Below are 21,404 nucleotides of genomic sequence, written 5' to 3' on the forward strand. Positions count from 1 at the left end.
ATGTGTTTGGGACTTTCATCTAGAGTGTTTCTTTTATTCCATCTCTGTTCAGATCTGACTTCAGAACATGCTACGTCACTCGCTAGATGATATACAAGCAGATGATAGTATACAATCACTCCTCTAACCCATGAGTGGCGCCCAGTCCTTAGCAGCCTGCTCGCTGAAGAAAGGTTTGACGTAGGTTCCCTTGCCAAGAGTGAAACCCTTGCTTCTCAACAGCATGTACATGGCGTTCAGGTGGAAGTAACCTGATCCATGTCAGCATTCGGCCTACGCGCAGCTAACACGGGAACACGACTTACCGTTCGGTACAGCAAAGCTGTTGTAGAAATCAGCCGTGCTAGTCATCTTCAGTGACTTGCCAGCAACACTGACTTCGAGGCCCTTGTCGGCACTCTCGTTGAAAGCCTTCTCATCAACAGCATCATAGACAGCAATGAGCTGCTTGAAGAAGTTGATGAGATCGTCAATGGACGAGAAGGAAGAAGGGTCCATGCTCGGGGAAGAAGCCGAGCTGAGCTTGTGCTGGTCGATGCCTTCGAGAGAGAACTTGGCGACGAGAATGGGTTGCATGCGTAGGGGAAGCATGTCACCGATCTGTGCGTTCAGTACGTCTGCGTCAGAGGGCAGCGAGGTGTTCTTTGACTGCTCATCTTTGGCTGCTGTGAGGAAGCTGACGGCGCTCTTGGCAGTGCCGCGAAGTTGAGGGACGGTGGCCTGGTAGAAGGAGTATGTAGACATCTTGGCTAACGTTTGTAGATTACGTGGGAGACGTGTAAGAGTAGGAGGGGTTGCAAAGTTTGGAGGGGTATGTAAACGGTTGAAGTACGCTTAAAGACTTGTAGAGGTGGATACTAGAAAAAGAAGAAAGGGCGATCGCCCGAGCTATTTGTATATACCCGTAGACTTTGCCCTACAACACTCGCTCCTCGCGTTACACGTCGGCATATTATTTACCCCTCGATCCTCGTATTGGATGCCGGCCCATTGTTTGTTGTTAAACCCGATCCGTTGATCTCGTCTCAGACCCATAGAATGCATATCGCCGCGGTATGCCCGAGTGGGCTCAGCTCTTTAGCCTACCTAGTACTATAGCGGTGTAAACCGGTAATGGAGGCCTACATAGTGTCTCTCGGAGTAAATACCTGTTAAGTCTGGGACCGAGTAAACGACATGAACATCGAAATATAGTGTCTTTGAGACCTGGGCGAGATAACATGAAGCGTAACTTAATTGTATGTAGCCTGAGGTGGTGAGACTGGAGGGCGGGCCTTTCCGCACTAGCACTGCAGGATATCTGCGCACGGACCGCGGAAATTCTACACTCGCCACCACAGACCTCGGCGCGTACATATGGACAAGCCGGACTACCTCACATCCGATACAGTAATAGCTTACACATCTTCGGTGCATACCTTGTTCGGTTTCTGATTGAACAACCAATACTCTGAGCACCGAGCATGGCCAAGCGGAAGCGCAGCGCAAATGCGCAAGCTCAGGTCGTGAAGAAGCAATCCACAGCGGGCATCCCAAGTCCACCACAAGAGGCGAATCCACTCGAACCAGCAAGCGTACACTCTATAATCTCGTCTGAAGAGATTGAGGTCGCTATAGAGACACTACAGACTTTATCTGCGCATCCGCTCCTGATCAAGTCAAAAGCGTGCAAGGACCTTAGGACTGCCGTATACGATTTTCGTCAAGCATGTACTACTGGCCTGAACTCGGCTGGTACGTCTGATTTCTTGAGCTTCGGAACCAAAAACTAAGTGTGAGAGTAGATGGCAGCAACCTCACTGCGCGCATATCAGGTGCACTCACAGACGCCAAATACACGGAAGCCCTGATCTTATTGGCGGAAATGAAGATTCGACAAGAGACTCCGACGCTGGGCGCTCTTTGTCGATGGGTACGTACTCTGGACGTTGTTTCCGGGCTCTCGATTCATGTGCAGGTTCCTAGTCACGAAGTGGTTGGTAAGAATGCGCAAAATGACGAGTTAGTCGGAGTGTTGGATTCAATTCTAAGAGTCACGGGTCCGACGGACTCGACAGCTCATGGCACAGACATCGCATCAGGCATCTCATTACAAGACACTTGGGATCTGCGAGGTACCAACAAGCCTACTCGTCCGATAAGGCGAAGCGTTGAGGACAAGAGCATCTTCAAGTCATGCTCCCCGGATCTTAAAAACCGCTTTCGCATTATCGAAACCACACCTGGACTCCAGCGCAAACCGCCGAATCTTCATCCCGCGATCTTGTACGCTTCCCAAGACGACGCTGTGCTGCTTGGCAAAGGACCCAAAACAGAGTGTTTCAAGCACCCAATTGTGCCTAATCTTCGCCTGATCAAGGACGTGCTTTCTCCAGAAGAATGCTCCGCTATCATCGCGGCTGGAGAAACTATAGAGTTCATACCAGATGCCCCGATGCGACCTCAAGGTGAAGATACGAGTGTGCTAGCACACAACTTCTACTGGATCGTCGACCAAGCCTTCCATGACAAGCTCTGGGACAGAGTGAAGGGCTTTGTGCCGGAGAGCGTGGCTGGCAAGAAAGTGCGAGGTATTAACCGACGCTTCAGAGTGTATAGATATGTGCCTGGTGCGGAATATCGCATGCATATTGGTAGGTGATTCATCGAAATCAACTCGAGTATATTCGTTGACTTCAATAGACGGCGCATGGCCACCTTCTGGTATCGACCCTGTCACTGATGCCTATCAGTATGATGCATCACCGGCCAACGCTCGCCAATCCTCTCTCTTCACGTTCCTTATCTACCTTAACGATGAGTTCAAGGGTGGCGAAACGACTTTCTTCATTCCAAGTGTCAAGGAAGGTGTTATCAACGCCTACCCAGTCAAACCTATCATGGGTAGTGTTGCAGTATTCCCGCATGGCGAAGCCCAAGGCGCAATCCTTCATGAGGGCACTGGAGTTGTTGAAGGCGCAAAGTATGTGATTAGAACGGATGTTGAATATGACGTCGATAGCACGGCATGAGGAATCGTGTTACGTCTTATGCCACAAGATTTTCAATTTCATTACATTGCAGCATACAAAAACCGTCACATAGGTTGCAGGAGTTCATGGAGGCAACGGTGATTGAGCCAATGTGGCAGACAGAATCCATATCATCATTTCCAGTCATCCAGAACGTGCTACATACTCATGCTAAGCCCCAAGTCCCGACCCGATACCCTTGACAATAACCATACACCCAGTCATATTTATATACCTTGGTCCAAAGAATTTTCAGATGCCGTCCAACGCCCCCTAGTAAGAAAACAGAAACCTAATAAGCCTGCGCGACACCACTGACAGTCCTTTGCTTCATTCCGCCCCACGCACCACCGCGTCCCTCTTCAGCAATCTTCCCACTGACATCCCTCCTCCGCCCTGGCATACCCAGGTCTGAGTCGTCAAACTCGTATGGGTTGATGTAATCTACACCAGACCGGCTGATCACTCGCGGTGACTGTCCCTTGACAGGAGTGTAGTTCGCCTCTCCGGTGCGCTTGATACTCGTGTAACTCTTCTTGTGAAGAGTAAATGGCGAGTTGGTCAAATTATGCTGCGGAACAGGCGGAGGAGTGTTGACAGCGTACTGCTTGGTTGCGCTGGGGAACTGGTTTGGCTGTTGGCGGAAAGAAGACCCCTTTGTTGGGGAGCTGGACGGAGAGTTTGAGGGCGAGTTTGCACTTCGGACACCTTCAGTTGCAGCTTTGAGGTTACCGTAGTAGCGCGATTTCGGTGTACCGGAACGGGAATGCGAGCGATCGAAGGTCTTTTCGGTGGAGATTGATGTCGTGGTCAAGGTACGCTGAAGACCGGCTGGCGGGGGCGTGCTCTTTTGGTTGTTCTCCTCGAAGGCGTCGGCCGGTGGGGGAGAGGGTAGAGGAGAGGGCGGGTTCTGGCTGAGAGGGTTCATACGCAGAGGTTCGGGAACCATGGGTACCTCGGCTTCGTCCTCCATGTCAGAGACGTCTTCATAACGTGAGATAGTATTGTAGCCATTTTTACCATTCGTCGAGAACATTGACTGTTTGGGCGGTGGAGATAGGTGATTGTCGTCGTACTCGTCTTCCTGATCAGGATGCACGAACCAATTGTCATTCTTGAGGCTTTGTTGGGAGTTTCGCTGAAGAGAAAGATCGCCGGACGCTTCTTGTTTCAAAGACCGTGCGGTGGCCGGACGACTGTGGAAGTCTTGTTTCGACGAGCTGTTGATGTACGAGTCGGTTCGGGAGTGTCGCTTGATATTAGCTTGCTGAGAGAGCATAGACTTGCGTTGAGCCAGTGTCTGGTTATCTTCATCCTGGCTAAGCAGGTCTTCACGAGTGTTGAGCTCTTTGCGGGACTGGTATGCGGATGGAGGCTGAGAGTACATGGAAAAACGCTCCCTGGATTGGCGCGCCGAAGCAGGCGTATGAGGGGAGTATGTGGTCTCCGAGTCTGTTCGCGTGTGCATGAAAGCAACTTGACTTTTGTTGGGGCTTGGGATTTCGCTGTAGATGTACGAAGGAGTTTTCGAATCGCGATCTCCAGAAATAGTGCTCTGATCGCTGAATCGCTTTTCCTGATCCGAGGTAAGAGGTGTGATGGCGGAGATGGAAGAATTCTTGTGCTTGTGCTTGGTCCTCCTACGCGAGGTCAAGTTGTCCTCAAGTGGGTTCATGTCCGGTGGCAGCTTTGCGATCTTTCGGAACAGGATAGCCAGGTACATGTCAATGACGGCTGAGATCAGATGTAAACCTCCAGTGACAATGGCTGTGATCCATGTTGTCATCAGAACTATGTTCGTCTCATTGTCTGTAGGAAACATAGTGCGCCAACGCCCAATTGTTGCAGCCGTTTCATCGGAGTTACGGCGAGCCATGAGGATGGTGAAGACATAGAACGGGATGAAGCCAGCGTCGGTGATAAGAGCAAAGAAGTGGTAGCTGGCTGAGCTACCCGCTGGTCGCGTCTTGGGATTACGGATTAGGTGGTATATGGCGTATAGAGAAACGACGAGGTCTACACCAGGCTGTCCATGTTAGCGACCCATTTGCACGTTGATCAGAACGTGCTTACCGGTATCCTCAGTATGTAGCCTTCTGTGGCCTGAGCGCCCCGGATGAAGATGCCGCAAAGCAAGACTCCGACAGCACCAAGGAGAGTCAGTATCCTAAGACCGAACTGGATCCATCGTGCAATGTCGATGAAGACCTTGGTCTTGGGGCTCATTGGCTTCGTCTTTGTGTTACCGTAGGGAAGAATGAGGTAGCTGTCCGGGTGTTTGTTGAAGTCGATCAAAGGGCCTTCCTGCTTCTTCTTGGGCGGTGGAGGCGGCATGCGACTGGCCATGGTAATGGCCTTGGGGTTGAAAGTCGGCCGAGTAGGGTCGATGTCAATCATGGAATCCCTTGAGGATGCATACATGTGGGGCTGCCAGCGGCCCGCCATAGTTGCGATGGAGAGCGAGAAGTAAAGAAGGAAGTTCTACTGCACACGACCGTCTGGACAGAAGGTGAGAGATATCTTCTCGCTTATAGCAAAGGAATGCAGATGCTAGTTGATGGATGACATGGGCCCACGCGGGGACCTGGGGAGATATGTATGTAAATACCGGGTTGTCATGACAACAATCAATATTGACCAATGCAAATCCAGAACGCCTCATGACGTGAGGATGCACGGCTGGGACGGACATGTGCATTGACTAGTGATGGCCACGAGCGGCTGAAACTTGAATTAGCCAGGAACATGTGGGGGCCCGATGAGTTGCAGCAGGGAATTGTGGTTAGTTTTACTTTGTTCGTCCAGCTTGGGCGCATCAACGGCACGTTGGGCGGATAACCAGGCCGGATATTGTCGCAAACGCCATCCGAGTAGAACGAGAGAGGTTAGCCAGACGCGTGCGCCTCCTGCTTATGGTTTCGAGGCGGATGCGATGGTCGTGCGTGTACATGGTGTGGTTGGAGTCCAGAGGCTTCAAGCGTCGGGACCTTAGTCATCTCGAGAATGCTCGGGCGGCGATTGCCGCTATCAAATGCAAGGACCTTCACAACATGCACCTCAGCCTGCGCCTACAGAAGACGCCGTATGTCTGCGCTAGCTGCACTCAACGTATAGCAAGCGCGTCGGCTCAGATAAGACACTACCATGGTACTGCCGGGCATTTGAGAGGGATCAGCACGATTCGACAAGGACCATCAGGCACGTTTCCGTTCAACATCGCATCCTTATCACGACAACCACTTCGCAATGCATTCAGCACAGCCGCGACTGTTCGGGGGCGCCTCCGCGTCGCCATCATTGGCTCTGGACCTGCAGGCTTCTACACGGCGTACCGACTCATGAGCAAGAACCAAGATGCCGTGGTTGACATGTACGAGCAACTTCCGGTACCTTATGGACTCGTCCGCTATGGCGTCGCACCCGACCACCCCGAGGTCAAGAACTGCCAGGACACGTTCGAAGAGGTAGCGCAATCGCCGCGATTCAACTACATCGGCAATGTCAGGGTGGGATATGATATCGAATTGGCCAAAATGAAACCCCACTACGACGCGATACTCTTCTCCTATGGCGCAAGTGAGGACAGACAGCTGGGGATACCTGGTGAAGATCTGCCGGGTGTGTACTCGGCTAGGTCTTTCGTGGGATGGTACAATGCTCTGCCACAGTTTGCAAGTCTGAAGCCCAACCTCCAAGCTGGCGAGCAGGCAGTCGTCATAGGCCAGGGCAATGTCGCGCTCGATGTCGCGCGTATACTGCTGAGCCCTGTCGATAGCTTACGGCATACCGACATATCCGAGCAGGCTATACAAACTCTTTCAGGGAACAGGGTGCGCTCTGTAAGGGTGGTTGGCCGGCGTGGGCCAATCCAGGTACGTCTCACGATGATCCTACTTGAACATATCGCTTACCTGAAGTCAGGCTGCATTCACTGTCAAAGAAGCTCGCGAGCTGATGAATATCCCTTCCGTCGCCTTCGACCCCATCGACCGCTCCTTGTATCCATCCGAGATCAAGAAGCTGCCTCGCGTACAGAAACGAATAGCGGAGGTTCTACTCAAGGGTAGCAAGGCAACCAAGGAAGAGACTGCACGATCATGGGCTCTCAAGTTCATGCAAGCACCCAAGTCCATGCACGCAGACGCTGGCCAACTCTCATCCATCGCCTTTACGAAGCAACGGTTCGTCCCCGACGCCGACCCCTTCGACCAACGTGCCCGCGTCACACCTACAAATGAAGAGACATCCATGGAAGCGTCGCTAGCATTCAGATCCGTGGGTTACAAATCAACCGGCCTGCCTGGTCTTTCTGACATTGGCGTACCCTTCGACGACAAACTTGGAATAATACCCAATGACATGCACGGCCGTGTCATCACGCCATCCGCAGGGCCCGGCAATCTGACAGCTGGCCATGTCCATGGGCTATACTGTGCAGGCTGGGTAAAGCGTGGACCTACTGGTGTCATCGCCAGTACTATGCAAGACGCCTTTTCGTCTGCAGACATCATTGCGCAAGATTGGGAGGCCAACGTACCGTTCTTGAATGACACCAGTGGCGACAACAGAAGCACAGGTCTTGGCTGGGATGGTATCAAGGATATCGTGACAAGCGTGAGACCGCTAGCTTGGTCGGATTGGAAGAAAATCGACCATGCTGAACGAGCCAGAGGCAAAAGTAAAGGCAAGGAGAGAGAGAAGTTCCAGAGCGTTGAAGAGATGCTCAAGATCTTGGATGCATAGAGCCATGTTACGACAATTCATTGCTACAGAGTTCTTGCTACACTCCAGCATATTATGTGCTCCTTTTGCGCCCATGTAGCTAGTGCAAAAGGACGCTTCCGCAGTAATAGCTATTGTACATAATCGCTCTTAACTCCTGTGAAGATCTGGATAATACAAAGAATGTTTTCGACGAACAGAACTGAGGGTTCGGGAATATTAAGATTGTATACTCTAGATGCCCCGTATCGGTCTACAGTGGCATCTCGAATTGACCGCTAGTACGATCAACGAACGTCAGCATGAAGTTTCATACTTGAGCTCACCCCCACGCACATCTCAGTGTATATATGTACAGCATTCATTCGTGTTTCTCTATCATACTTCAAGGTTTATGTACGACTCTGTATTGCTTCAGAAGTTCTGCGTTCTATTTACCGGTTCCCAAAACCCATGAAGCTATCCCTTACCGGCACATTCCCATCTATCGGCCTGCTGTACCTACTACTGACAGTCGTTTGAGTCTTCGAGGTCATGTACATTCTCGACGCTTCCGGCATTGGCGGAGGCCATAGATCCTGTACTGTAACACCCGTCATTCTTGGCCCGTTGTCTGCTGCGATTGGGGGACGAGGAGATCGCAAGGGATCAAATACGCCTGATGATGGGCGGCGTTCTCCATAAGTCGCTGACATATTGTAGAAGTCATCGTTGTTCATGCCCTGGGCCGGATAGGTGTAGCCTCCGGTCTTGGGGTTATAGATACCTCGCTCTTGGTAGTTGAGTCGCTCTTCTGGTGACAGGAAAGGGTCTTCTCGTGTATCCATCTCAGTCATGCTACCTTCTTTCCGGAAGTTGAACGGTGTGCTGATGCCATTATCTTCAGAGCCCTTGAGTTCATCCGTCTTTCTCTGTGGAAGCTTCGATTTATTGGATTTGAAGTTGAGAGCGGGTGGTGGATCTTTCCGATCGAAACCAAATGTGGCTATTGTGTCGCTCCGTCCATGACTTCCAAAACCAGTAGCGGTCATTGGTTTGATACCTGATGCTTCTTTCTTGGCGATATGCTGTTCTAGCCATGCTCTGATGCCAACTAACGCTGTAGCACTGATCTGTATCATCAGAACGAAGCTCACAAGACCAGCAACACTTGTGGAGGTGAGAACCGCGTCGACGATGCAAAGTGATATTGCGCGCAGCGTAGAAAAGCCTTGCAAGAAGGTGAACTGGCCAAGGCCTAATAAGAGTTGGGTACTGATACCGCTAATGAGGTAGATGCGTTGTGGCGTCTTGGCAAGCGCTATAGGACCTTTTACGCCGGCGAATGTCGAAGGGTCAGGGTGCGGGAGCTCGGTTCGTAAGCGAACGACGGTAAAGCCAACTGCCGGGAAGATGAAGATGAGGCAGACGAGACCCATGATCTGTAGGTAAGGATGAGTTCAGATCTCTCAAAGTATATCAGTACAAGGAGCTTACCCCATGTGTATCTCGGAAATGACTTGCACTTCCCATACCAGCAATACCAAGGATAATACCAACCACGCCCAGGACAGCGAACGTGATCAAGAACCCCATGCGCCATTTCCTGTTCTTAGCTTCGTCCACTGGGTAGCCGGTGAGGACCGAGAATCGCCAGACTACTCCCAAGACAAGGTATAGTGGAAGGAATGTAAGGAAAGCGAGACCAGCAAATAGTACTATACGCATAGGTTAGTTGCAAAGTTCGAGATGACACATGAAAATTGTCCCATAGCTTACCGTGTAGTCCTGTGATGACTGCAAAGGGAATGAGCGCTAACTCATTTATCTTGAGACTTTGACTCTCAATGACAATCTCGAACATATTTCCCTCCGATGAAAGGACGATAGGACCTCGAGGTAAGGCTTGCAGAACCGTCGAGTCGAGAGGTGGACCAGCTTGGCCCATTGCCATACTCATCATACTAGCATTCGCTTTGGCCGCAGTCATAGCACCCAAAGCTGCTGCTGCAATACCACCAATTCCTGAGCATGTGAAGGTCTCGATCACTTTCTGAGCGCCCATCTGTGCTGTCTCTGCGTCGATAGCAATAGGGAATTTAGCTTGCGCTTCGGCCTGGCGGACGGAAAGTGGGCTGTATGTCACTGCAACGTATCAGAGTGCGTAACAAGGCATTGGATGGCAATATCTTACCTACACTGAGATCCTCATGTGCTTCTTCGATACTTCTTGTACGTGATGAACGTGTCTCGGATTTCGGCATGCCTTGCGTGAGATTTCTGGCAATCTCAGCAATCAGGATCGTCGCCTTGCCAGTAAGACCTCGTGCAAAGCCCACAGCCGAGCCATTTACACTGTCGTTGAACTGTGTCGGCGCCAGGACTGGCACTTCGTCGTATGCGGTTTTCGGGACATTGCCACTTATCAAGTTCTTCACTCCTCCGACAGAGTACATCGCGCTTACAACTCCTTCAATGGTACCTCTAGCGAAGCCTTCCGCCGCCTTGGCGCCATCTATGTTCTGGAACGCCTGAGGCGGATTGCTCGCTATGAACTGTTTGGCTTGCTGAATAGCCGAGCTATTTGTAAGGAGGTTAGAGAAGATGTTTTGCGTGAAACTTTCTGCGGTCAAAGCTGTCTGCTCATCATCCCCAGTGATGTTACCACCCAGTATCGGTTTCGAGTCTGCAGGCTTGAAGTTCAACCCGATGGCGACCCCCATGCCTATACCTGCACCAGCTCCTGCTGCTATAGGCCGCAGCATGCCCTGAAGCTCGGTTTGGTTAGGAAAAACCGTGATAGTTCCAACGCTGAAGGTTGAAAAGTTGCTGTCTTGGATGAACGATTGACTGAGGCCTCTGGCGAAAGCTTGCACAGTTCTAGGAAAGTCCGTCGTTTCCATGACAGTATTCTCTAATTGTCGCTTCCGGTTTTCGGGCGCTGGCGACTTCGACGCGGTTAACTCCAGGCCGTTCCTTGCGCCCTCTCCTATACCTAGCCCAGCAGCAGCAGCAAGCTCAGGAAGCTTTTGTGTCAGCATGGAGAAACTAGAGCTATTCCTCAAGCTCCTAACCATGGCTTGAAGATCAAGGTTGGATATGATGGGCATAGCAACTCCAAGACCGAGATTTCCAGCTACGCCCTCAATGCTCGAGTCTGTCGATGGCGTAAATCGTTGCTGTGTCAATCCAAAGCCCACTGCAGTTGCATTTCCGATACCAGATGCTAGCGCAAAAGCCGCAGGACCAAGAGAGATGTTGTTGCTGCCGAACGAGGGAGTAATCTGTCTAGATAGCCCGCTGCCGAGTTGTTGAGCAGCAAGGTTCGCACCTGTTGCTGAAGCGTTGTATGCGGTTGCAATGTTCGAAGCTATCGCGTTGGCTTCGTCTATGTTGGTCAGATTGAGAGCAGTCGTTGTACCCATGCTGTAGATGGTCAGTCTTACTCAATGATCTGGACGCATACGTACCCTAGACCGATACCCAGAAACAAAGCAGGCGTTCCAAGTGAGCCAACCATCAAGTCTCCTAGACTGCCCAGTACACCCGTCAGCCCACCTGTCATATTCAACCCGCCTATGCTAACAGCACCACCTGTCAAATCTTGGAAGGCCCCGCTTAGGTCATCTTTCAGATCCCGCCTTTTTAACTCTAGCCGATGCTTATTGCGAAGGTTGTTGACTCCGTCCGTTAGATTGGACCCGAAACTTTTCAGACTTTCCAAGCGAAATCGTCTACCGATATCACTGGACGAGTATGCAATAGCGTCCGTGAGCGACAGCAGTGCGTCATGTAAGCGTACGTCTTGGTTGAGCGCATCGATAGTTTGAGGCGTGAAGATCGCCGTGAGACTGTCTGGATATCGCTCGCTCGCGATCGTTATCTGCGTGCTGAACCAGAAGGCGGCCGACGAATAAAGCATAAAGAGTGTCGCAAAACATGCTAGCAGGTGTCAGACCGGCCTTCCAGAAGCAAACGAAAACATTATTACAAGATAGTAGTGGGGTATCTCAACGACATGTACAAAAAGGAACCAAAGCGCGAAAGTGTCAATGGCGGTGGCCTGCCACAACGCTCACTTGAAAGAACAGAAGTAGGCCATCAGCCAAGAGCCACAACGATGCTATATGTCGAGCACGGCCGACATGGTAATGCTGTCCAGGAAGGCGTTTTCGAAACATCCTAGACGTGGAACTAGAAACGCTAGAAACACGCCAGCTCCATGTCGCGCGTGCGGCATGTCAGGAACGCGCATTCTGTGTCGGAGCCTCTTTTCTGCATTACAATGTTCTGCAAAGACTGGCTGAGGCGGACGGGAATACGATTTCGGTGAACGCTGGAGACATACTAGGGACGATAATATTCTAAGTAGGTGTCAATTATGAACCATCATGGTCGAACAACCCAATCACAGCTATGACCATGTCTCCAAGGTTCACAGGGTGCTGAAGGAACGGTAAAACAGCTTCGTAGAGGAGCCTCACCTGTCTCCCGGGTTGTCCTAGCAGATGTGATCATCCCGCGACGGGCCTTCCGGTGATGCGACGATCTTGAAACATGATCTTTGGAGACACCAGCCAGTGATATTGAACAATGCCAAAGCTGTGACAACAAATTGTACATGGCTCTCCAAAGTACAAATGCGAACAGTGCCTGAAAAACGGGAGTGGCGGTTATCGGGATCCAGAAGCGCATGCATCCGAAAACTGCGGGCTGGAGCCAGGATACCTTTCGAGGCTCCAACGCTAATTGTGCGCTCATCGATAAGGATACGTAAAGCATCATCAGGTATTGAATTTGAATTCATGGCACGCGTACCGACTCCGCACTCTCTATGACAAGCACAGGGACAGCTGGTATGAAGCCGCAGTGCTGAACAATTCTCTGTTACGCACGCCAAGTGAGATTTGTATGCAGACCAAGTCTTATCGAGTGCGGGTCCAAGTGCACGGAGGGGATCACCATGACCGCGTTGGAGCAGATAGTAATCGAAAGAGGGCCATGGAGAAATAAAAAGAACAAGTGGTGGCTGGAGAGATAGACGCGTCAACGCGTCAACGCGTCGAGCACTGGCTGACTAAGCGCACCAGTTTTTCCCCGAACCAGCATGGCCCAGATCTATCGCCAAGCATCTCTCCGTATCCCAGCCCTGTTTTTGGAGGGCTTTGCCTCCAGCAGCTCGCATCTTGTTTTCACTGAGGCGGATAACTAGACCAGATATTCGCGACTGGAAGTTATGTCTGGGTGGGCTGGAACACTTGCCGAGCGCTCATGGCGTCTTCTTTAATGTCACACAATTCATCAAAGAGGTAGCGAGAAACAGGCACACGCCACGGGCCAAGAAAGAGGTTGTGACAATACAGACATTTCCTGCGAGGATTGTTCAAAATACCTCTCAACGACATAAAAAACGTCAAATAAATAGGCAGCGAATCATTGCAAAAGCTCCTAGTGTTGTGATGTTACGCTTGTATATTCTAACTTACACCGCATGATAGAGCGCTGCCATAGATCTACCTGATCCAAAGCCATAAGCCATCTTGTAATCAGCAAGATTAACTTGTTCAGGCTCATTATCGTCATCATGACCAATGACAAAGACATCCTGGATTTCCCCCAAGGGCTCATCCAAACAGGTCTCCAGACCAAGGTCGAAGTTATGATTTTTCATGGCAATAGTAGGTTCCCCACGTCGCGAAGTAACATCAGCTTGGTTCTCGATGTTCCGTGCTTGAGGAGCAGTTCCAAGATGTACAAAATATGCTCGACCCGAGGTAGCTGTGTTGAGCATAGCATCGCTGTTGGTGTGGAGGGATCCAGCTTTGGCTTCAGCTTCCATCATAACGATGTTGACTTTTGTTGTCGGGGTCATAGGCGTCACAGGCGGTAGATGTAAGGATACCCTTGGAACGTCTTTCAATCTCACTGGCTTTGCGCTTGCTGGTAGACCAATAGCCATCCCTACATGATTGATGATGTCTAGTGCTGAGGGAAGAGGGCGGCGATCTTGAGAGATTGTGAGATTACCAATAGTTTCGAAAGTACTGATACTGGAGAGGCGATTACTGGATGTGAAAAATAGTTGATTCTCTTCGTCTCGTATAGCCAATGGACATCTCCGACGTGAAAAGGTGAATCGGCTGACTGGGCGGACGAAGTACCAGATTAAACCGATGACTAATAGCAGTGCGCCCGACACAGTAGCCACAATATCCGGATAAGTTAACGTCATATGTAAATATTGTTTTTGAGAAGAGCTGGGTCTACGAATTCAGCTGTCGTAAAAGTATTGATAGTCCGGGGGAGAATTTGAAGATAAGTTGTAGTCGAGGTTAGGAACAACAACAATGTGTAGGGAATCAAGGGAAGTGAGCACGCAAAGTGCTATCAGCAGCCGACTTGTAGAATAATCCCACTGATCTACGTGTAGCGGTCGAGTCCCATATCATACGGGTTATGGGTCTGCGTGCACTCTCTGAAGTTCATCTCTTGGAATGTAGTGCCCTGATGCACAGGCATTATCGTATTCCTGCCAGAGACACCAGGCAGATGTGAGTTTAAAGAATTTCTGCTAGCGCTATGGAATCTTACTGGGCCGAAAGCACTCATTCCAGAGCTGTAGATGCTTGGAGGAGCAGTCCTGACCTGAACCAACGGCGCAGATGGTACCTCACTGTACCCGGGCAAATACGGTAAGGTGGCTCTGATTGCAGGCCTAGTCAAATCTTTTGCGTGTGATAGATCAGTATCTATGGTGAGTATTGGCCTCCGAGCTCGTTGTAGACTTTGTTCAATATCTTGTTGTTCGCGATTCTTGCCATGTTGCCGCCGGCGTCGTCGGCGAATGAAGTGTACGCATCCAATAAGGATGGTCAAGATGAGTGTGGCAGCTAGCACGGAAGTGACGATAATGAATGTTCGTTCGGATATAACTCGAGGTTGGAAGTCGTCGGATGTTGAAGGCAGGGATCCAATATCTGTGTCAAACGAGGTGGTCTTGTTTGCGCCTGATGTGAGTTTTGGTGCTGACATTATGATGGTTTCAAGCAAAATTCGAATTTCTAGAGGTGACGTCGAGCTAGATAACTGAACGGTATCATGTTCAAGGCGAGACGACTGCTGTAGTTAGTCGAGTAATTACCTTTGTTTGCAGAATGCATCAAGAAACAAAGCCGTTACTATGAAATGCCCAACTCAGCCTCCACAGGCTGTTCCGCTTACAAAGGCGATGACGAGCACCATTAGTACTGCTATTACAGTAATGAGAATTTATACGATTAGGCTGCGATTGAAACCTGGCTTGTCTAGCGTACTCATGATGGTTGATCTGACATTGACTGTTGAGTAGTTAGAGTGATGGTAATCCCGTGATAAGCCCAGACAAGGGGAAGTGAGCGTGGACAAAGCGATGCGACGGCTGCACAGTAAATTGACAATGGTAGGTAAGTTTTGTCTTAGACGTATGGTTAGTAAGAGGAAAAGAGTAAATGGCGCTGTATTTACGAAAACCATGGTGAATCTGGGCACGATGCTTCTCAGTGGGATTGTAGTGGTCTGAGGGCTGGTGTGATGCATATGGCGGTGGCGAGCGCGTGATGGTGTGCCGACGACGTCATGAAGCTCGTCCTAGTTAACAAGACGTCTCCCGCCCAATCCTGCAACCTTGGTTGCATTTTTCACCTTTGCTTTTGGTCGACCGCCTCAGTACAATGCCTGGTAACGCCTCGGAAACCGTGGTGGAAAAGTATCGTTACGAGATCCTTTTCGGTGCGTGGCTTGCCGTCACAGGAGCGACATTTCTTCGCATCAGACGCCAGCCCTACTCGACGCGTCTGAAGATTGAACAGTACGAGAGCATCTTCAAAGGCACCTCTCTGGGCGCAGTTCTCATCGGCATCGGAATCACGCCTGCACGGAGCACGGCAAGGCGGTTCAGTGGCAATTGAGTGAGAGAGGCGCGCTCGCTGTTGATGCTACCTACCTAGGTCTTGGCGCTTCCCCGCAACTTTCACATGCGAAGACGTTCGTCATTGCTTGTACAAGACAACGAGTCGACGCCATGTTGCTTCGACTGGGCTCATGCAGCGTGGAGCTCAACATGTGGAACCCAGTCTACGCCCTCACGCCCCTGATACTACTGTTCGTCTCCATCCCGCTCGCCATCTTCGCCGTCGTCACCACGTCAGTCGCCATATCGCTGCTCTCCTTGCGCGCATTGGCCGTGTATTTCCGCCTTGCAGTAGCCATCGTTGGAGCATGGCTCTCCCCCTCGCCGCCGAAGCCCATGCCGCTTCGCCGTTCCTCTCTCATGCCCTCATCCGCCCGACAGTCTCCGACCCGACAGCGCCATCGCCGGGCCAGCACGGCCAGCACGACATCTTCACAAGACACCGGCATACATTCGGCACACACGTCGCGTCTTCTGAAGCACAAGAATAACTCTCTCACGGCGCTCATTGGTACAAGCGAGTTGACGCGCGACTTCGAAGGTGTGGGCGGGTGGAGGATGTCTGGCGATGATGACGAAGAGGCACTGTGGATGGGCATCAACTCAAGGCTTCAATTGCCTGCTGAGACGCCTACTAGGAGACATGCTAGAAGCCTGACAGGCGGCGTGAGCCCAGGCCAGAGGTGGAGTGCCGGCTCAGAAGCGTTCCGGATGAGTCCGGTGCAGAGCAGGGCGAGGACACCAGTGCGCTTTGCCATCGAAGACGAGTCTGGCTATTTTCCTATGCAGCCAGTCTCCGCCAACCGCCGTTCAAGCGTCGGTTCCGATTCTATAAAACACCACAAAAGAAGGAAGAGTGGCAGTGGTGGTAGCATGTCAAGCACTACCTCGGTCCCCCGAGAACCCACAACTTACGCCCTCCATGGCTGAACACGAAGAACAGGCTGACGCTGTCGCGCACTATTGTGATCGGCCACAACTGGCTCTCATTACCGCTGGTGCTACAGCCGCCCTTGCCGTGATCGCCAAAACCAACGGGCCCATGGTCCAAAAAACACACACGAGAGCGCTCGCAATCTTGTTGAAACGCTTCCACGATATAAGGAGCCACCATCGTACAAGTCGAACAACAGCTTCTAGTACGCAATCTAGAATTTGCAGCTGACCTGGTAATTAGCTTATGTTTGACTTTAACGACAGTATGATGTTGTGCCAGGCACTGAACGGGGTTCGACATGATGATAGAATGTTCAATGACAGGATGAGCTTTATCGCTCCTACACTTTAGCCCATCATTGCAGAAATATCATGTAGGAGAGATTGGTCGGATTGAATGGAAAATCCATTAGGCAAAGTAGAGAGGCTTTCCATCATGCAGTGTGGATTGTGTATATCTGCGGCACTTTCAACTGAAATTTACTCATCATATCGTTTCACAGGCATCGTACCGCTCACGCCCCACATACCAATGCTGCGAATTGTAGAGTGCAATGCTGACAGAGTTCCGAAACGGTAGGTTGAAGTCGCACAACATTCAGTTGACCCCAGGGCTTGCAACTCCCGGACCCCACTACAGTCAGCGTTAGATTAACTGCGCACTCAACAGTATTTGATTGTGGGTTGAGTTCGAGGGGTGTAGAATATCAGCGAGGGTGACATGTATACATACGACTTGGCTATTCTGCCGTGTCTCCTTTAGCTTCTCCGTGTTTTCTTCTTACGCCATCACCATGGTACGCCTCGCGATCACAAGAGTCTGGACATCCCTCTCTTTCTTTCTACTCTTAGTTAGTCATGCCTCGAGCCAATCCCCATTGGACAGACCACCTATGCTACGCTTCCAATGTTCGCAACTCGTCGTCGAGAGGTTAGATCCCCTCGTGAATCCCAACGTCGCCCCATCTCCACATCTCCATCAAATCGTTGGCGGAAACTCCTTTACTGCATCCATGCCACCGGTAACACACGACCTCGCCAACTCTTCCACTTGTACCAGTTGCACTTTCTCCGAAGACTTTTCAAACTACTGGACCGCAGTCCTATACTTTCGTGCACGCAATGGCACCTACAAACGTGTTCCGCAATTTACTAGTGAAGGATTGAAGGGCAACGGAGGCATTACCGTATACTATATACCAGACATGGATAACCAAACGGCTGTCACTGCCTTCCGTCCCGGATTTCGTATGCTGATCGGCGACGCAACAGCGACCACCCAAGTATCCTCTGCACGCAAAGTGTGCTACCGATGTTTACCAGAAGTTGGCGAAGAAAATCGCCTTAACTGTGTAGATCCGGATGCTCAGACATTCCCCAAAGGTTTCTGTCCTGGTGGAATACGCTCTGTCATTACCTTTCCAACTTGCTGGGATGGTGTCAATTTGGACAGTCCAGATCACCAAAGCCATGTAGCTTATGCAAACGGCTCGCTAGATACCGCCGTTGGGCCCACGGGAAATTGTCCAGAAAGTCATCCCGTCGCTATACCGCAGGTTATGTATGAGGTTATGTGGGATACAAGGATCTTTAATGACGAAGCGCTGTGGCCTGAGGATGGAACACAGCCTTTTGTGCTTAGTACTGGAGATGCGTAAGTCACCTTTTGCCTTTCTCTTCCTGCCTCTTATACATCTCTAGCATACAAAGTATAACGCACCAGATCTGACTTTGTCATCAACAGAGATGGGTTTACCCAGCACGGCGATTACGTCTTTGGTTGGAAAGACGACTCGCTCCAGCGAGCGATGGATGCGCGCTGTACCGGAGATGTTTGTTCGGTGTTAGACTATCAGTCTACTGAGGAAGCGATGAAATGCACTGTACCACGGACCATTGACGAGGATATTGATGGATGTAAGTTCATACACGGCACCCTTGTGCAGTCTTCAATCAGCTGACAGCTTGACCCAGGGTTGACCGAACTTCCGGGAGGACTTATGAAGATCTGATGAGGGCTGAAATGAAAATTTTTAGCATGTTGCAGATGAATCTATCGAGAAATTACTAGTGACATGAAAGTGTAGCCCCCACACTCGAATCCTCCGGTGTATATCCTGTGAGTGATTCCAACATGTTCAATTTAGCCTTGCTGATGGCATCACCGAACCAGATCATAAGTTTGAAACGATGATCATTATCGCGAGCCTCCGCTATGAGTACAAGCTTGTTGAACCCCGGTAGAAACGTGAACAAAACAAAGCTTTCGCCATCATAAAAGTTAAGGTGATCACATGCGTACGCTGCTCGGATAGTTTGGCCGATCGCTAACAGCTTTTCACCACGTTTCTCCAAACGCTTTCAGGCCGACAATGTGATGATTCTCGAGTTGGTGTCTTGATATATCAGGTCTTTCGTCGGGCTGAGTCCGTTGTTTTCAGACGTTTCCGATTCGGCGGCTGAGGAGGTATGTAGTCCGTGTAGATCAGTCTTCGTATTTGGCTTTCATCTAAGGTAGCTGCCAGGGATTGCGCCATGCCTGTGATGGAGCATGAAGAAGCTTCATACGGGGTTGACGACATGAGGTCGAGGTAGATGGTACTGGCGATAAGAGATCGAAGACGGTGAACAAAGGTGCGAGACCGTAAGATTTGATTCCGCAGTGCCAAATGCTCTTGAACGTGTTACCATCAGAGTAACTAGAGCGAGTTAAGGTTTTCAGTCGAGTCACGCAAATGCAATTTGACGTCAAAGTTGAATTATAGTTGGTGCAGTGTATTGAGTGTTGACGTTGGTAAACATAAAGTTGAAGCAAGTGGAACCTGTATAGTCTGTACATTATATAACGACGAAAGAGATGGAGTCCGCCTACTGGAGTGGAAGGAGGCATGGAGAGAGGTTGCAGTCCCATCTGCAGATGGCTCCAGGCATTTGCACTCACTGACACTGCCTGCCGGTTTTCCAGCTCTGAGATGAGCGCGCTTGCCACGATATTTTCCTGATAATGTTGCCCACTTAGCAGCCCCGAGCCTTCGTAATGGCGTGTCTTCCGGTTTCGATCAGGTCGAAATCTATATTAAGCCACCATTTCCGCGGCTCCTCTGGCCTTGATATGGGTATGTCTCCTCCTATTTTCTTTTTTCCTAGTTTTGGGAAGCAGAGCCATAGTACCAAAAGCACTACGAGAACAGTGAGAATTGTGGGCTGCAAGACACCAAGACCCTTTGCTTGAGCCAGTGATCCAATAGCAAAGGGTAATGCAGCGCCGCCACCGACACCGATTGCGGCAGCAAACCCGATCACGGAGACGTGGAGATATGGCGGGAGAGCTTTTGTTGTTGCAACGATGACCGCTGGGAACAATGGGCCAAGGGAAAACCCTTGTAGTGCAACAAAGATAGCTGAGATGTGAAACGACGGGACAAGCCAGAACATGAGTTGGCAGAGGATGGCGATGATGATATAAACCTGATATAGAATTAGTTTATGCATCCACTTTTCCGATTCCTACCATACCAGGACAGCAAACTTCTCACCAAGCTTTGGAGTGACGAAGCTCAAAATAAGACGTCCGGCAGCGATGCCAGTCCAGAATCCAGTAGCGACAATACCAGACTCAAACTCGCCACCGGCTCGTTCTCGGCGCATGAAAGTCACGATCCAACCTCCAAGCGCTCCCCCAGCTCCAACATAACTAAAGAGAAAGATAGAGGCCACCCAGGTGACGCGGCTCTTGAGCGCTTGCTTAAGACGGCCTTCGCCCGCTGCATTCGTAGCAGGGTTCTGTTCGCGATATACTTGACCTGATCTTGACCAAAAGGCCCAAAGAGATGTTGCAAGCTCAATGGTTGCTCCGCCAAGCTACTGAGAGTGAGTAACGGTTCACGCGCGGCCCGAATGACTAACCAAAATGTAGTAAAACTGGTACCACTGCCATCCGCGCTTTGCAATCAAGCTTGTAGCAGCGAGCGGACTAAGCAAAGCCCCAAGACCATAGAAGCCATGCAAGAATCCTAGGACCTCATTCGCATTGGCCAGACTACTTGCCCAGGCATTCCAGGCTGCGTCCTCGATGCCGTTGCCAAAACCAGAGAATATAAACAGAACCACCAGGACAGGGTAGGGCGGATGGAGGGATATGCCTACATAGGCCACAAGGTGGCAGATGGGTCCAACGAAAGCAATTCCGCGCTGACCAAGACGGACATGCAGCCAGTTGTTGCAAAGGGCGGCACTAACATAGCCACCCATTGGAGAGAGAAACACCAGGGACACCACGACATACGTGAGATTGTAGTAATCTTCAAGATAAGGAATGATGGCCTGCGTAAGGTCAGCATCCTACGTGAATAGGAAGGACAGGGTTGCTCACACCATAAGCGGCATCATTCGCGCCCATGATAGTAAAGGCGAACAGAATAGCAAATGTGCGGTATATATTGGCCTTCGGATGGTTCCATCGTTCAACTACTGACACCGCAGTTGATGGCTGAGGAAGGGACTCGATCGGATCGATGCTTTTACTTTCTTCGTTACCCAATACACGTCCTTGGTCGCGCAATGCTACTGGCACTGTAGATTGCAACTCGATGTTCGTGTGTGAAATACTACCTGAAAGTGTATTGGTGCTTGCTGTGGTCTGTGTTATAGTGTTAGTCGGCGACATGGTTAAAGAGACTGTACAACGAAGCCGACAAGACCGTAGGAGGATACTCGCGAATCAAGCAGAGCTAGGGGATATTCTTGAACAATTGTGCCTTGCGCATGTATTATATCGCTCTGACCCGAGATTTGCATGTCTGCTGTAG

At 50.6% G+C, this 21,404-nt stretch overlaps 8 protein-coding genes across 8 annotated transcripts; 3 read left to right on the top strand and 5 right to left on the bottom strand.

Moving 5' to 3' along the window:
• Nucleotides 1-123: 123 nt before the first annotated feature.
• J4E82_000291 (uncharacterized protein) lies at nucleotides 124-744 on the bottom strand (the record flags this gene model as incomplete). The annotated part of the gene is made up of 2 exons (XM_051726612.1): nucleotides 124-251; nucleotides 306-744. 2 exons carry the CDS (start codon nucleotides 742-744, stop codon nucleotides 124-126), a joined length of 567 nt encoding a protein of 188 aa, XP_051593794.1.
• Nucleotides 745-1,463: 719 nt separating this feature from the next.
• Nucleotides 1,464-3,011, top strand: J4E82_000292 (uncharacterized protein; the record flags this gene model as incomplete). Its single annotated transcript, XM_051726613.1, has 3 exons — nucleotides 1,464-1,734; nucleotides 1,785-2,633; nucleotides 2,683-3,011. The coding sequence occupies 3 exons, from the start codon at nucleotides 1,464-1,466 to the stop codon at nucleotides 3,009-3,011; spliced, it is 1,449 nt and encodes a 482-aa protein (XP_051593795.1).
• Nucleotides 3,012-3,303: 292 nt separating this feature from the next.
• On the bottom strand, nucleotides 3,304-5,456 carry J4E82_000293 (uncharacterized protein; the record flags this gene model as incomplete). Its single annotated transcript, XM_051726614.1, has 2 exons — nucleotides 3,304-5,037; nucleotides 5,085-5,456. 2 exons carry the CDS (start codon nucleotides 5,454-5,456, stop codon nucleotides 3,304-3,306), a joined length of 2,106 nt encoding a protein of 701 aa, XP_051593796.1.
• Nucleotides 5,457-6,061: 605 nt separating this feature from the next.
• On the top strand, nucleotides 6,062-7,754 carry J4E82_000294 (uncharacterized protein; the record flags this gene model as incomplete). The annotated part of the gene is made up of 2 exons (XM_051726615.1): nucleotides 6,062-6,883; nucleotides 6,933-7,754. 2 exons carry the CDS (start codon nucleotides 6,062-6,064, stop codon nucleotides 7,752-7,754), a joined length of 1,644 nt encoding a protein of 547 aa, XP_051593797.1.
• A 413-nt stretch (nucleotides 7,755-8,167) lies between these two features.
• Nucleotides 8,168-11,277, bottom strand: J4E82_000295 (uncharacterized protein; the record flags this gene model as incomplete). Its single annotated transcript, XM_051726616.1, has 5 exons — nucleotides 8,168-9,154; nucleotides 9,210-9,430; nucleotides 9,492-9,857; nucleotides 9,907-11,138; nucleotides 11,183-11,277. 5 exons carry the CDS (start codon nucleotides 11,275-11,277, stop codon nucleotides 8,168-8,170), a joined length of 2,901 nt encoding a protein of 966 aa, XP_051593798.1.
• A 1,917-nt stretch (nucleotides 11,278-13,194) lies between these two features.
• Nucleotides 13,195-13,944, bottom strand: J4E82_000296 (uncharacterized protein; the record flags this gene model as incomplete). Its single annotated transcript, XM_051726617.1, has 1 exon — nucleotides 13,195-13,944. The coding sequence occupies one exon, from the start codon at nucleotides 13,942-13,944 to the stop codon at nucleotides 13,195-13,197; it is 750 nt and encodes a 249-aa protein (XP_051593799.1).
• A 3,545-nt stretch (nucleotides 13,945-17,489) lies between these two features.
• Nucleotides 17,490-18,608, top strand: J4E82_000297 (uncharacterized protein; the record flags this gene model as incomplete). The annotated part of the gene is made up of 3 exons (XM_051726618.1): nucleotides 17,490-18,250; nucleotides 18,341-18,513; nucleotides 18,571-18,608. 3 exons carry the CDS (start codon nucleotides 17,490-17,492, stop codon nucleotides 18,606-18,608), a joined length of 972 nt encoding a protein of 323 aa, XP_051593800.1.
• A 1,003-nt stretch (nucleotides 18,609-19,611) lies between these two features.
• On the bottom strand, nucleotides 19,612-21,262 carry J4E82_000298 (uncharacterized protein; the record flags this gene model as incomplete). The annotated part of the gene is made up of 4 exons (XM_051726619.1): nucleotides 19,612-20,064; nucleotides 20,113-20,457; nucleotides 20,503-20,919; nucleotides 20,942-21,262. The coding sequence occupies 4 exons, from the start codon at nucleotides 21,260-21,262 to the stop codon at nucleotides 19,612-19,614; spliced, it is 1,536 nt and encodes a 511-aa protein (XP_051593801.1).
• Between the last annotated feature and the right edge of the window lie 142 nt (nucleotides 21,263-21,404).

This window comes from Alternaria postmessia (assembly GCF_024291825.1).
Source record: "Alternaria postmessia strain BMP 2775 chromosome Unknown scaffold_1, whole genome shotgun sequence".
Taxonomy (NCBI): domain Eukaryota; kingdom Fungi; phylum Ascomycota; class Dothideomycetes; order Pleosporales; family Pleosporaceae; genus Alternaria; species Alternaria postmessia.